At 47.1% G+C, this 13,330-nt stretch overlaps 2 protein-coding genes across 2 annotated transcripts in view; one reads left to right on the top strand and one right to left on the bottom strand.

The window, feature by feature from the left end:
* The window catches only part of LOC104509683 (G-protein-signaling modulator 2-like), an 18,473-nt gene extending 9,721 nt beyond the window's left edge, over nucleotides 1-8,752 (top strand). The window contains 8 exon segments of the mRNA XM_010151713.1: nucleotides 1,307-1,462; nucleotides 2,255-2,363; nucleotides 2,756-2,885; nucleotides 3,438-3,508; nucleotides 5,436-5,612; nucleotides 6,401-6,563; nucleotides 6,699-6,916; nucleotides 8,462-8,752. Coding sequence (XP_010150015.1) covers nucleotides 1,307-1,462; nucleotides 2,255-2,363; nucleotides 2,756-2,885; nucleotides 3,438-3,508; nucleotides 5,436-5,612; nucleotides 6,401-6,563; nucleotides 6,699-6,916; nucleotides 8,462-8,626 — 1,189 coding nt within the window. The 3' untranslated portion in view covers nucleotides 8,627-8,752.
* Nucleotides 8,753-10,452: 1,700 nt separating this feature from the next.
* On the bottom strand, nucleotides 10,453-12,351 carry LOC104509684 (chloride channel CLIC-like protein 1; the record flags this gene model as incomplete). Its single annotated transcript, XM_010151714.1, has 4 exons — nucleotides 10,453-10,674; nucleotides 11,194-11,487; nucleotides 12,031-12,177; nucleotides 12,254-12,351. Coding segments are annotated over 4 exons (761 nt in total), but the record flags the coding sequence as incomplete, so codon positions are not given.
* Nucleotides 12,352-13,330: the final 979 nt, after the last annotated feature.

Here is a 13,330-nt window from a genome sequence, read left to right as displayed (position 1 = left end):
TCTTTCCCTTTATTTTAGTGCTAAGCATTGCTACCGTAGCTGCTAGCATGTTCTGGAGTGACCTGAGCAGACCCCCAGAGATAGACCCGAGATGGGTATCTGTCTCAGCTAGTGAATATACCTCAGATAGGTGGTGTGCATCAACATGATTTTACCTCTTTAGCCTGCATTTTCAATCCAGACTTTTTTCTTGATCTCGGCACCACTAAGCAGTTTCTGCTGTAACTTGGCCAGCAAGTCCTAAATGTGGCCAGCAGGTCGAGGGAAGGGATTCTCCCTCTCTACTCTGCTCCCGTGAGACCCCACCTGGAGTGCTGTGTCCAGCTGTGGGGTCCCCGACATTAAGAACGATATTGATGGGTTGGAGTGAGTCCAGAGGAGGCCACGAAGCTGCTCAGAGGGCTGGAGCCCCTCTGCTATGGGGACAGGCTGAGAGAGTTGGGCTTGTTCAGCCTGGAGAAGAGAAGGCTCCAGGGAGACCTTATAGCACCTTCCAGTGCCTGAAGGGGCTACAAGGAAGCTGGGGGGGACTTTTTACAAGGGCCTGTAGCGACAGGACAAGGGGTAACGGGTTTAAATTGAAAGTGGGCATCAGGGAAGAAATTCCACCTGGAGAGGGTGGTGAGGCACTGGCACAGGTTGCCCAGAGAAGCTGTGGATGCCCCATCCCTGGAAGTGTTCAAGGCCAGGCTGGATGAGGCTTTGAGCAACCTGGTCTAGTGGAAGGTGTCCCTGCCCATGGCAGGGGGGGTGGGACTAGATGGTCTTTAAGGTCCCTTCCAACCCAAACCATCCTGTGAAAACATGCAGTATAGGTGTTGGCATCTTACCATAGACACCAGGGCTTAACTGTCCTTTTTGAAAAGGGAAGAAAACCCCAAATACTGCGCAGATTCCTCTCAGCACTCAAATTCTTTGTACCCAGCAGGGACAGGCTGGCTCAGAGGTTATAGGTCTGTCGTCTTGTTGGTAGAGAACATCGAGTCTCTATTGTAACACTGGTACTAAGCTGTTTCAAGTGCATGCTGATGGGAAAACTGCTATAAATTACTGATGAGGCAATAAATTAAAATTAGAAGATGCTGTCTGCTCTGTCATAGAGGAAATTGAAATAGGTTTCAGTGGAGGGAAGACGGACACTTAAAATCCTGGAAGAGTTTACAAGGAGGTAATTTATTAGCAGCCAGTTTGCCAGCCTGGCGTCCCGTTTTTTTAAATTTCTGTAACTGATTTGTAGTTGCGCAGGTGTATTTTTAAAAACGGTCTCCTTGCAGTGGTTTGTACAGTGGCCAACCCTTTCTTTCAGACGGACGTTACAGCTGGCTCGACAGCTGAAGGACAGAGCTGTGGAAGCACAGGCCTGCTACAGCCTGGGGAACACGTACACTTTGCTTCAAGACTACGAAAAGGCGATTGATTATCACGTGAAGCACCTTGTGATTGCTCAGGAATTACGTGATAAGTAAGCCCTAAGAGGTTGTTTAATGTATGCACCAGGCTTATACCAACTCCCTTTCCTCCAACTCCGCTGTCGCTGTTCACAAATTCCCCTCCTGTTCCCAAATTCCCCTCGATGCGGGGCTCCAGTTTTCGTCGCGGGGGGAGGGGAAATTACTCATGAAAGCGTTGCAGCTCATGAGGCGGAGATGAAAGAGGAACCGATGAATGACACTCTCTACATCTTCTGTCAGCATCCCCTTTGTAAATTAAGGACAGGAAAAGCAGATCTATCTTTTTCATGGCTTCATTATAATAATTTTGCATACTTTCACAACAATACATCTCCTACTTTTCCACACATTAAGAATATGGGAAGGGGAAAGGAGAATAGTACAGTAACAAGTAATGCTTATTTTACAATCATGATTTCTAAGGCCTTTTTTATAACACCGGGTACAATAAAATTTTGTGCAACTTTCAATGCCCTTTTTCCAACTCAGTAGGCAGAACAGATGAAGAATAAGGTGTGCAATCTGAGGAAAAGCAAAATAGTAAAACGTTCCATGCGTGCAAAATGGAGCGTTTTTTGTGTGCTGTGAGCCGAAAAATGACAATTTTCATTAGATTTGCTCGTATTCATGGTTATGCCCAGATCACACTGTTAAACACAGCAGTTCACCTGTTGGTGTTGGGGTGGTTTCTGACAACGGCCTTCATTGTTCTTGGCACCGCAATCTTACTGTGGCAATGTTTATGAAAACCTGACCCCTAGTGTTCCAGAAAGTATCACGGCAAATGCGTGTTTTTTTGGCAGAATTGGTGAAGGCAGAGCGTGCTGGAGTTTGGGGAACGCGTACACTGCCCTGGGAAATCACGACCAAGCTATGCATTTCGCAGAAAGGCACCTGGAGATCTCAAGAGAGGTACGATTTCCACACCGGCTGCTGGCTGGCTTTTGCCCCCACACAGTGATTTTAGGGGGGTGTGTTCGTGCACAGAACTGTGAATAATGGGATGGGTATTGAATGATTTCTGAGATAGCTGAATCGAAATTATTTCAGCCATCTCTCACTGCAACTAGCTCCTTAGTTCTTGTGCCACCTCCGATGAAGTCTGCATGGCATTCAAGTTAACAGCCTAGAAGGTGGTGTTTTAGGCTTTGTGATGTACCTTTTAGTTGTTACTGAAAAGATGATTCAGTTTTCAACCAGGAAAACCTTTTCAGCCTTTTCTCAGAAATCGAAGGGTTTGCTTCACATTTATGTATGTGTTATGCTTTCTTACAGAAATAGATGCTTATTGTGTTTGGTTGCAGGTGGGAGACAGGAGCGGGGAACTCACTGCTAGACTCAATCTCTCAGATCTTCAGATGGTTCTTGGGTTAAGCTACAGCACAAACAAGTTCATGATGTCAGAAGGCCACGTGGCAGATAACAGTTTGAACGGTAGGTGCCTGTTTCTGCAGTACTTTGCAACAGTAAACTTCAACAATAACCTTGTTCTTTTCTGACTAGAGATGGCTGAGTATGGGGGGGGTGGGGGTGTTCCCCCACCAGCAAAAAAAGGTTGTTTTTGCAGTACTGGACCCCTTCAGCTGCTTGTCAATCAATAGGTTACTGCTTAGTTTTTTCACATGATGCTTCTAAATTGTCACCTGCCCCCTCCTCTCCTCACACTTGTTTTTTAATTATGGGAGCAATTATCCATTAGATAATGTATGCCTTCCCTTTTTTACCCTTTTTTTACCCTCCTACTGCGTTAGCAACACTGGGGGTTCATTTGATGTCCCTCTGTTCCACCGTCCTTCCCTCGTGTCCCACCAAAGCAACCTGAAAGTGGCTTAGGTTAGTGTGGGTTTGACGGCTGCTTTTCCCAGTGGCCATTCGTTCTCTGCACTGTTCTGGAACACAGAACTGCTGCATCCTGCACCTTCCGTGAGTGCAGCTGTGGCTCCGGAGGTGACGCCGTGTAATGATGAACTTGATTCTTTCCTGAAGGTACCAGACCCAGAGTAGGCCGCCGCCACAGCATGGAGAACATGGAACTGATGAAGTTAACACCAGAAAAGGTTGGCACTCCTGTTCTTTCTGTTCTACTGCTGAGACTGCACTGAAGCATCTGAAAGGGTTTAGCTTGACAGTTGGGAACGGTCAGGATTTACACTTAACAGCTTTGAAAGAACTTAGCAGAGTGTTTTACTTGACTTTAATAGTTAGGTAAAAGCAGGTCTAACAACTCTAACAAATAATACTTTTGTCACGTAGGTAACAGTCAGCATCTCCCATACACAGCGGCTGTAATGGCTTGTGAGGAGCTGGCTTTATTCCCCTCACAAGGGAGAAGGAATGGGGTCCTGTAGTGTGCGCAGAGGAACTCCTTTCATCTCCTCCTTCAAGTGACGTGAGGGTGCAGGTGGAAGCGACGCAGAGCGAAATGCCTTGAGCTGGGCTGTTCTGAACGGCTTTTTCTTTGGCTGCAGTCACCTGACAGGCACTTAAGACACGCGGGGTTTTTCACTTGGGGTTTATTTCACTGAAACCGAGTCGCAGATAGGTAAAGCGACTTTCCCCAAGTGCAGAGCAACCTCTTGGAGCTGGGAGTTCCTGATGAAAATACTTGTGTCAGTCTCTGAGGGCTTTCCCCTCAAATTCTGCCTGCCTGCAGGCGCGGAGCCGGCAGTTCGACATGCACACTCGGCTGGCAGCCCGAAATTGCTGTTTTCCCCTCCATACCGGGATATCGAATTCCCAGCTCTTGGGGTGAGGCAAAGCCTGCCACCACGTTTACTGGGTAGGAAAGTAAATCTCAAAGCTTGTGCCCTGACAGCTGGTACAGCTGAGGTCAGCACTCTCTGGGTACTGTTGTAAAAAGGTGCATTTAGTCCAGGGCGATTTCTCTGCAGGGAGCCTCTAGGCTTTTGGCCAGTGTCAGCTGTATGTTCTTACTCTCTGAAGCTGTTTATTTGTGGTAATTTAAAAACACAGCCTGCCGTAGTCCGTGCCCCAAATACACCAAAATGCTTCAGGTGGATTTTCGTAATGAAGGGTTAACCTGGTACTGCAGCATAGCTCTTGTAACGGGCACGTCTCACGGTATCGTGTAGTAGGTTCTGGAAACTCGATCTGTGAATGTCTGATAGCGAGAACAACACGTGGCACCGGCATTAGGGTTTGATGGTACGTGGCGGCATCTCGGGAGGGTCGGAATCTCTGCGCTGACCGTCAGCCTTTAAAAGGCAGTGCAGTTGGGTGGGCAGTGCCACGCAGGATTCCCGATTGTGTCCACGATCGCTGATGCTGAATCAAGAAAAAAAGTGGCTTTTTGTTCAGTTCTGTTTTAAAAGTTTGTCAGTTGTAGATACAGCTGTCCATTTTGTGGAGAACTGTGTTTATTTTAGAAGGGAATTTAGGAAATTCTGTCAGGCTGATAAAGCTGTGATCTTCAGTGAAACGAGAGATGGTTGTTCCTCTCTGCTCTTGTGCTGGTGTACTTCTCCCTCCTCCTTTTCAGTCTTTACTGGGAATTTGTGTCTATAAAGGACTTTACAGAAGGCTGGTTGAGTATCTGGGTGTGTGTAAGGGTTTGTTTTGCTCTAATGCTTTGTAAAACTGCATCTTTTTTCCCTTTCCAATTATACAAATGTCAGGTGGGAAATGCCAGCTGTGTCTGCATGTCAGCATTTACATTAACTGTTTCCTGCACTGCACCTTCGAGTAAATGTACTACGGGAGCACATTTTAACCAGTCGGGTGTCGTGCTACAGCTCAGTTATCAGACTGAGCAGTAACAGCACTGACCTGCCTCAGGGAACAGCAGTTCCGTAGCACAGGTCAAGTAACGGAACCAAACCCTAGGTTTTCACACCCCCGTGGCTGGATGTTTACTAAACAGTGTAACGTTCCTCATTCTGGGGAGGAGAAGCTGCAGCAAAGAAGGGGTAATGGTACAGGTAATTAAAATCAGAAGGCTTGATTTCATGACTCTTGTTTTCTTAGGTTCAGAACTGGAACAGTGAGATTCTTGCTAAACAGAAACCACTAGTTGCCAAACCTTCAGCAAAACTGCATTTTGTAAATCGACTAAAAGGCAAAAAGTACAAAACCGCCACCGCTTCCAAAGTTTTGCAGGATGCCAGTAATTCTATTGATCATCGACTTCCAAACTCTCAGAGGGTAGGTTTGGGAAGCTGTGGAGATCATTGCCTTTCCTCATCTTTGGTCACGATTCCGGGACACACATTCCTGCAGCTGTCCCATTTCAGTTTTGCTCGAGTGTGACCCTGTGGCTCTGGAAAACGCTGCACGGCTGCTGTTCCGCAGCCGTCTCCTGCATGCTGCCAGCCTCAGGCCTTGCTTACTGTTGGAACGTTTCTCTTTCCCGGTGGATTTTCTGAAGTTACGGCTCAGCCTGCATGTGTATTTTCTTTCTAAACCTCTTCTAGACCCTGCTTCTCCAAGCTTAACAGACCCGAGTTTTCCAGATTTGGAGAGCAGGAGATGTTTTTGAGGCATTTTTTAGGTTACTGCACTCCTGACAGGTGTCCGTTAAAGGAACGGAGTCATTTCTTCTGGGCGACATGAGTGCTTGTGCCCGCAGACCTGAGGAGACAACGGAAACTGAGCACTGCTTTTCTTTTTTCTTTCGTGAGCATTCGGGTTTTTGGTGGATTCATGGCCAAGGAGGAGTAACACCAGTTGTACTGCTCAGAGTACCATTCCCTCCTGGTTCAGAGAAGGAAACGTTTCTACCTTGGAAGATTTCACCTTCCAAAATTGCTCGCTGTATTATCAGCATTTCCTCTTACGATAAATCTATAGAAATGGGTGACTAAAGAGAGTCATTTAATGGATTTCAGATACGGACATGTCCAAGGTACTCTTGGACTGAAACTGCAACGCAGCCGTCCCAGCTCTGAGTACTCTTCAGTCCAAAATACACCTAACTCTTCTCTCCTCTTCAGAAAAACGGTCGGGAGACGATGGCAGATGAAGGGTTCTTCGATCTGCTGAGCCGATTCCAGAGTAACAGGATGGATGACCAGAGATGCTACTTCCAGGAGAAGAACAGACTTTCAGCTGCTTCAGTGGCAACATCCTCTACCCCACCTAAAACAATGAGAAAATGTAATTTTTTACAAGTAAAATCTGTATCTGTCTCTAGTTCCTGCCAAATACTCTTTTAAAAACGTATTTGCATGCGAGATGTACTGTGGAAAGGCACGTGGCATCAGGCTAACCTGTTTTTTTCCTCCTCCCTAGCCTTCTCTACTTTGGTAGTCTCGCCCCACACGGAGGAGTTTCTAGACCTGCTTGCCAGCTCGCAGAGCCGCCGGCTGGACGACCAACGCGCCAGCTTTAGCAACCTGCCTGGGCTCCGCCTGAATCCGCGCAACAGTCGCTCGGTCCTGGGTCACCTCATGGCGAGCAACAACAGGGACCTGGATGACGACTTCTTTGACAGATTGATAAAATGCCAGGTACGGTCTTACAAACGTTCCTCGGGTGCTGAGTCCTTGGGGATTTGATCTGGGCATCCTCCTACTGAGTTTCTTCAAGGAAACCGCCTCGTTTGTCACGTGTTCTTAAGGTACAGCTGGCTTTGGCGGATCGAACACAGAGAACAAAAGACAGAGGGGTTTTTTCAAGGTGGTTTGGTGGGGTTTTTTGCAATTTCTTTCTTGTTTTGATTTTTTCCCCTTCAAATCATCCAGTGTCTAGTAAGTGTAACTCTGGTATTTATACCCTATTGACCATTTGAAGTAACAAATGCTGCAAAAGCGAAGGAAAACACGTGAGGGTGTTAAAAGGACACGTAAAAGGAGTTTAAGGCCAAGCGTTTAGACAGGGTGCCTGGCACACCCGGAGCCCTGACTTCTCAAGGGAAGGAATTCAGCGTGGAAGCGTGGGTGGTGATGGTGACCGTGACTGCAGTTAGGCCTGAACACTGGTTGGTAGCAGCGTACGTCTGCAGGGTCTGACTCTCGGAGCATGGTGTACGCACCCGTTAGGCCACAGAAACATGTTATTAAAAAGACTTGGGGTTTTACCTGATGGGCTGAGAAGGATCTCAAAATACAAGTCATGGTTTAAATAACAACAGAGTGAGTGAGCAGTGGGGTTTAAAAGCAGCACGCTACAGAATTCGGAATTCTCCGAAGGTAAGTCTGTGTGTCAGCTTGGCTGGGAAGCAGCAGCTGGGCACCGAGTCTACAGTGACAGTGAAATACTCTGTGCTGTGTGAGCAGCTTCTCTGGGTCAAGCAAAGGCACTGGAGATTAAGGCACTAGTTTTGCCACTTCATGTGGCACTGTATGTCGCCAGCCTAACACAACTGACCGTGCTTCCTGGGAAAGGGCGATTCCCTCATTACAGACGCTGCTGCTTTCAACAGCAGCCCAGAAGGGCCGCTGAGCTGACTTCTGAGACTTCTTGTCTCCCAGATGACTCTGCCCCAGGCCCATCCAGCACTAAGCGCCATGGAGAGACTGCTTTCCCCTCCAGCTGCCGGAAATATCCTGCCCAGTCTCGGAGCTACCGTAGATCAACCCAGTGTAAAGCCTGAGCGGGGGTGGCTGTGTCGAAAGGGGAACTCCCTGAGCATTAGCCGGCTGGAACATTCCCATGACAAGCTACCAGACCTGTGAGTCTGGAGGAACAGTGCCTTTCCAAATCTGACCGCAGGGGCCGTTTTTCACTCCCTGCCTAAGGGGAGGAAGATGTGTGAGACCAGAAGTACCACACCCTGGTGCTAAAATTCTTCCCTGGACACGGAAATCTCATTCTGCAGTATGAAGTACAACTGAACTGGGGGGGTGTATTTTCACAGAGGGGCGGACAAGTGCTTTGGCAGAACCTGTTTAGCTATTTCAGTTTAACTTGAAACAAAACTTGCCAATTAAATCCTTGTAATGGCTTTAAATCTGAAACCAAAAGCTTTTAGTAATTTTTCCCTTATATTGTTCACTGATGTTATTATCTGTGCTCCTGTAAACATGCAGCCTGATGGCTTGGTCTGTCTGTAGGGTTCCAGACTGGATGATCAAAGATGTGCTCCTCCATCATCTGCCAAAGGACCAACCGTACCAGACGAGGATTTTTTCAGCCTGATTGTACGATCACAAGCTAAGAGAATGGATGAACAAAGAGTCCATTTACCCTCAACTATAGAGGCACCCAAGTCCAGCTGAAGAAGCAGGCACGCACTTACAGCAGCATCTTATGTCTGTTCTTCCAGCAAACAAAAATGATACCTGCCTTTTTACACAAGACTGTAAATAGTAGTTTTGTCCCCTTTCTAGTTGTTTTTTGTATAAACAAACAGATACCAGTTACTGTCACTCCCTCTTAACCACCTCTAATCTACGAACATTGGCATGATTTTTTCCCCCTGGAAAGGCATTCTCATGGATGTGTGGATCCTACATCCATGTCTACATCTAGTTCACAACCTAACTCTGTATGTTGTTTTTAAAGAGAATTTGATTTTTTTTCTCCTGATTTGTACCTCCTTTGGAGAAAGGCCCTGGTTTGTTTTATATAATTTTTTTTTTTAATTAAAAGATATTGAGAAATAGCTCCAGTATTTAGTCTGTCTTTGCTGAAACAGTTTGGAAGAAACAACAATTTTTATTTTAAAAACCCCAACCAAAGCCTAGTTTGAGTTGTGGTTAATAGAAGAATATTATTTTCAAAACGTGCTGGGGTTTTTTGGTAATACTTAGTAAAATGTTTCCTGCATTGCTCAGTGCATCACTTTTTAAGAGCTGCCGCTGCTGTTCTGCAGGCTGCGTGGTACGTGTCCGTGCACCAGGGAACCACGGGGGTTGTAGGTGCAGGGAGGGAACAACCACGGCTCTCGGGCCCTTCCTACAGTAACCGAAGTTAGGATGTTTTACACACATTTACTGTCTGCATGTTGCTTATTGCTTCTCCTTCTCTTGGTAGGAATGTGCTGTGCTGGGAACAACAGTTCCCAAGTTCCCTGTCTTCCCCGTGGTAGACACCTGTAGGGAGGGAGTGAGTTCTGGGGAACTACATGTTGTTTTAAGTGTAGGTATCCGGAGTCAGAAGCCACTGGTTTTAGCACCAAAGGTGGCAAACCGTTCGCTCTGGGTATTCAGAAATGATGTGATGCCAGTGTTCTACTGAAGTATGATACCCCTGGAGACGCATCTACGGCTCATTTTAGCTGCAGAGTAGAGGAGCGTTGCAAGAACAGGTAACTGGAGACAGGCTCCACATAACCCACCCTCTTTTACAATTACTGAAAGTTTTACAAACGTTCTCTTGCACGTTTTTAGCACTAAAATTGAATGCTATTAAAACTGTCCTCCTCCTGCTTTTAAGGAGAAATGCCAGAATATTCTTCCAAAACCCGTGTGTTACCAGCAGGTTATCCTGCTGATCTTCAGTATGTTTACCTACTGCTCCCTACTCCCCATTCACCTTTGGATTGCCCTAAAAACCATCAGCTTCCCCCATTTCTGCAACAAAGCTAGAGGCAAGTCATCAAGCTGTCCCGAAACTGAGCTGACGAGCAGCCAGCTGGGTTTAAGGATAAAACCCCTAAGACAGACCTCAGACGCCCACGTGAGACGCGATCCGTCTTACACGAGTTACACGACCATCGGCAACGTTGAGGCTGATGAGGTTTAACATTCGCTGCGTCAGAGTATCGCCAGCGCCTTCCCACCACCGGGCATCGAGTTTTACTCAAAACCGACTGCACGAGCTTGGTTTCAAACAAGCAGCAACACCCCGCAAGCCCGTTTTCTTGGCCACTTAAAAGTTGTTTTATCTTACTTAATTCAAATCCCAGAAGTAGCACGTATGCTCAGTCCCTCAGGTTTTAAAACTCCAGCTACCCTACCACTACGCTGACTGATGCTCTGGCCAAAGAAATGTCACCATCAGCGCGCTGATGCTGTTTTCTACACCTGAGAACTAGAGCAGAATTAGTGACTATGTGACAACGAAAGGTGAGACAAAACTTACAGCGGAGTTTGGGGCCTCCTTAGTCTCCTTCCTGCGCGTCACATGCACTGCTCTGCTCTTCAGGTGGTTCTGCTGCACTGCTTTTCCCTCCTGGGTTTTTGTTAGGATCACGGTTTTCTCCAGTCTCCCGCTCCGCTTTGCCCGTCTCCCGTTTCTGCTGCTCAGGTGGCTGTTCTGCAGTACAGTTTTCAGCTGCCACAGTTTCTGGTCTGCAGACTTCAGGCTCGGTGTGCAATCTGTGCTGTAAAAATTAATAATAAGCTGTTAATCAGGCAATCCAAAATGACAGCGTCTACTGCTTCAGGTGCATCTCAGCCCAAGGGGCAGCACTCCCCAGAACACCGCTGGCATCTTTTCCTCCCAAGGAAGCAGGGAAACCAGCACCATCTGGAGGATAAGGCTGGGTTTCATTTCCTACAGCCTGCAGAGGAGTCAGCCCTGCTGCTTCTCCCCGCCTGTCCTCTGTGGGGAATCGCGGCTGCCCAGGCTGACAGAGGTACTCCTCCCTCAGAAGTTATTTCAAGTCTTTACTGTAAAAGTAGAGTTCTAATTCCGTAGTTTCCTACCAGTTTCCAATGCACAGTAGGTTTCCAGAACAAAACATGCCCCAGCTACCTCTACTGTTCTGTAGGGCAACAGGTGCTTCCTTAACAACTCTCTCCCCAAGACTTGGCTTAAGCTGCTCCTTTAAGCATGTTCTGGCAGACGCACTGACATCAATTAGGTTCAATCCCATCGGAGAGCAGCAGGACTAACGTACACCAGGTTCCGGTCCGTCAGATTCTTCTACTTGCGTGTCTGGCTCGTGGCTCGTACGGCGGCTGTCAGGACTCCTGCTGCCGTTTCCTGGCCTCGCAGGGGCATCTCCTCTGTCGTAAGGTCTTCTGTAAGCAGAAGGAAGCTCCCGCGGGGAACAGCCGTCAGATTTGCGCCCGTCGTACTGCCCGAAGTCTATCTGCTCCTGCTGACTCTCGGGTGGAGGAAGGCTCTTCCTCGCAGACGACGTTAAGTATCTTAACACAGACACTGATGATCCGGCACCGTAGCAGAAACCCTGGGGGGCAAAACCAGAGAGACTAACCACCACGCATCCACAGCCAGCGGCTCTCACAGCAACTCAGCCGCATCTCAAAGGCCCTGAAAGAGCAGCCGCAGTAGCGCTCGCTCCAGCCTGCCGCAGGAACTGCAGCTCGCTCCTGCTGCGGCAGCAGAGGTGGTGAAGGCTCTAACTCAACGCCTGCGACTGCAAAATGCCGATTACAGGCTTTGCTGGGCAGCCATGCAAGGGAGAAACGGGAACTGCACTGCGATAAACTCTCACGGAGGCTAGTTCTTCAGGCAGTTTCACACAGTTTTACCCCACGTGGGGAGAGGTGCGGCTGAAACCCAAAGAGCCCTTTTCCTGGCTAAACCAACAGGACTATACAGGCTTTGTCAAGAACAAATTCCCTTGTGGAAGTAATTTCACCTCTGCTAAGGAATCTGTTCAGCAGTGCGAGTAAGACATAAATAATATAATAGATAATACTACTTAAGTAAGCTGAATACATAAAAAAATAAACCCGAGCTTTTAAATGTAAGATAAATGTATACAAACCAGGACACCCAGAGCCATCATCATCAGCACTGGAACCTGCAGAATAAACGGCATCTCCTTCATCAGTCCCTTCATGAATTCACCAATACCTTGTCCTACGTGCTTGAGAGGCTCAGTTACAAACGTGGTTAAAGTAACTGCCAGTGCCTGTTAAAATACAAACAGCAAAGGTCACTGATGGCAAACACGGGAGTCGAAGAGTCTCTTCAGGCCTGGCCTGTACCTTTGTCGGTGGCACCAGCAGAGCAGGATTTACTAGCAGAGTTTCATAGTACTTCTGGCAGGGATCATCCCGAAATGTCCATTCACTTCTGAACCACTCTGTAGCCAAAGCAGAGACATTTTTACTACTTTTTTAAAAAGTACTTTATGACACAGTAGTAATGCAGAAAGTAGCACTGCAGTTATAGATGGGAGAGACCTGGTCAAGATTTATTTTTAAAATTCTGAGATTAACTTGGCAGCATAGCTTATCCAGGCCCCGGGATGCAGGAAGGAGAGGGAAGGCTGGAAAGAAAAGAGAAGAAATGGAGGTTTTCCCATATTTAGGCAAGGAAGTTCTCTTTATTAGATGAACTTAGTCCCTAGAAGCCTCAGAAGAAAAGTAAGTCCTGTCTGTGGGAACTGTTATCTCGCATGTTTGGGCCACAGCTGCTGATACAGATCTAATTCTGAGTGTTGTTACTCACCTACCAGGCTGCAACTAGATGAAAAATGTGTATTTCACTTGCTAGATTTCAAGAGACTATTTTAGTTACAAAGCAGAAAGTCTTACTCCTTAAGGGAACTTGAAGTTATAAACAATTTATGACATTAGTGTTTCTGTAGTTTTAGTGCAGTCAGCACATAAATGATTGAAATGGGACATAAACAGAGCAATCTCAGCCAATAAATTCTAAAGCACTCATTAAGAGTTTCCGTCTTTAATCTACCTGCGACAGCACTGGATAATAAATACTGGCTAATAAAAGAGTTCAGCTTTCTCTGAAAAAGAACAGAACTGGAGTAAGCAGTCAGAGTCTCATTTCTGAATCCGCTGTACTCACAGACCTGGAAGGTGGGGGAAAAAATCACCTTTGTTTTGAATTCTGCCCTCCTGCCTTCAGCCCTGAGTACTGCTGGGCTGTGGAAACAGCCCGAGGTAGTTACAGGGAAAAGAGGTAACCCCGTGACATGCTCTAAGCACAGGTCTGCCATCAGCTCTCCTTCAAGGGCCTAGCAAGGAAAGTCTTGGGAAATGGGAAAAATGGTGAAGTGGCATGATCCGGTACTGCTGAGGAAGAGTGTCGTGGTTTAACTC

Source organism: Eurypyga helias, unplaced genomic scaffold (assembly GCF_000690775.1).
Source record: "Eurypyga helias isolate BGI_N326 unplaced genomic scaffold, ASM69077v1 scaffold2015, whole genome shotgun sequence".
NCBI lineage: Eukaryota > Metazoa > Chordata > Aves > Eurypygiformes > Eurypygidae > Eurypyga > Eurypyga helias.
This window is presented reverse-complemented; position numbering and strand designations above follow the sequence as displayed.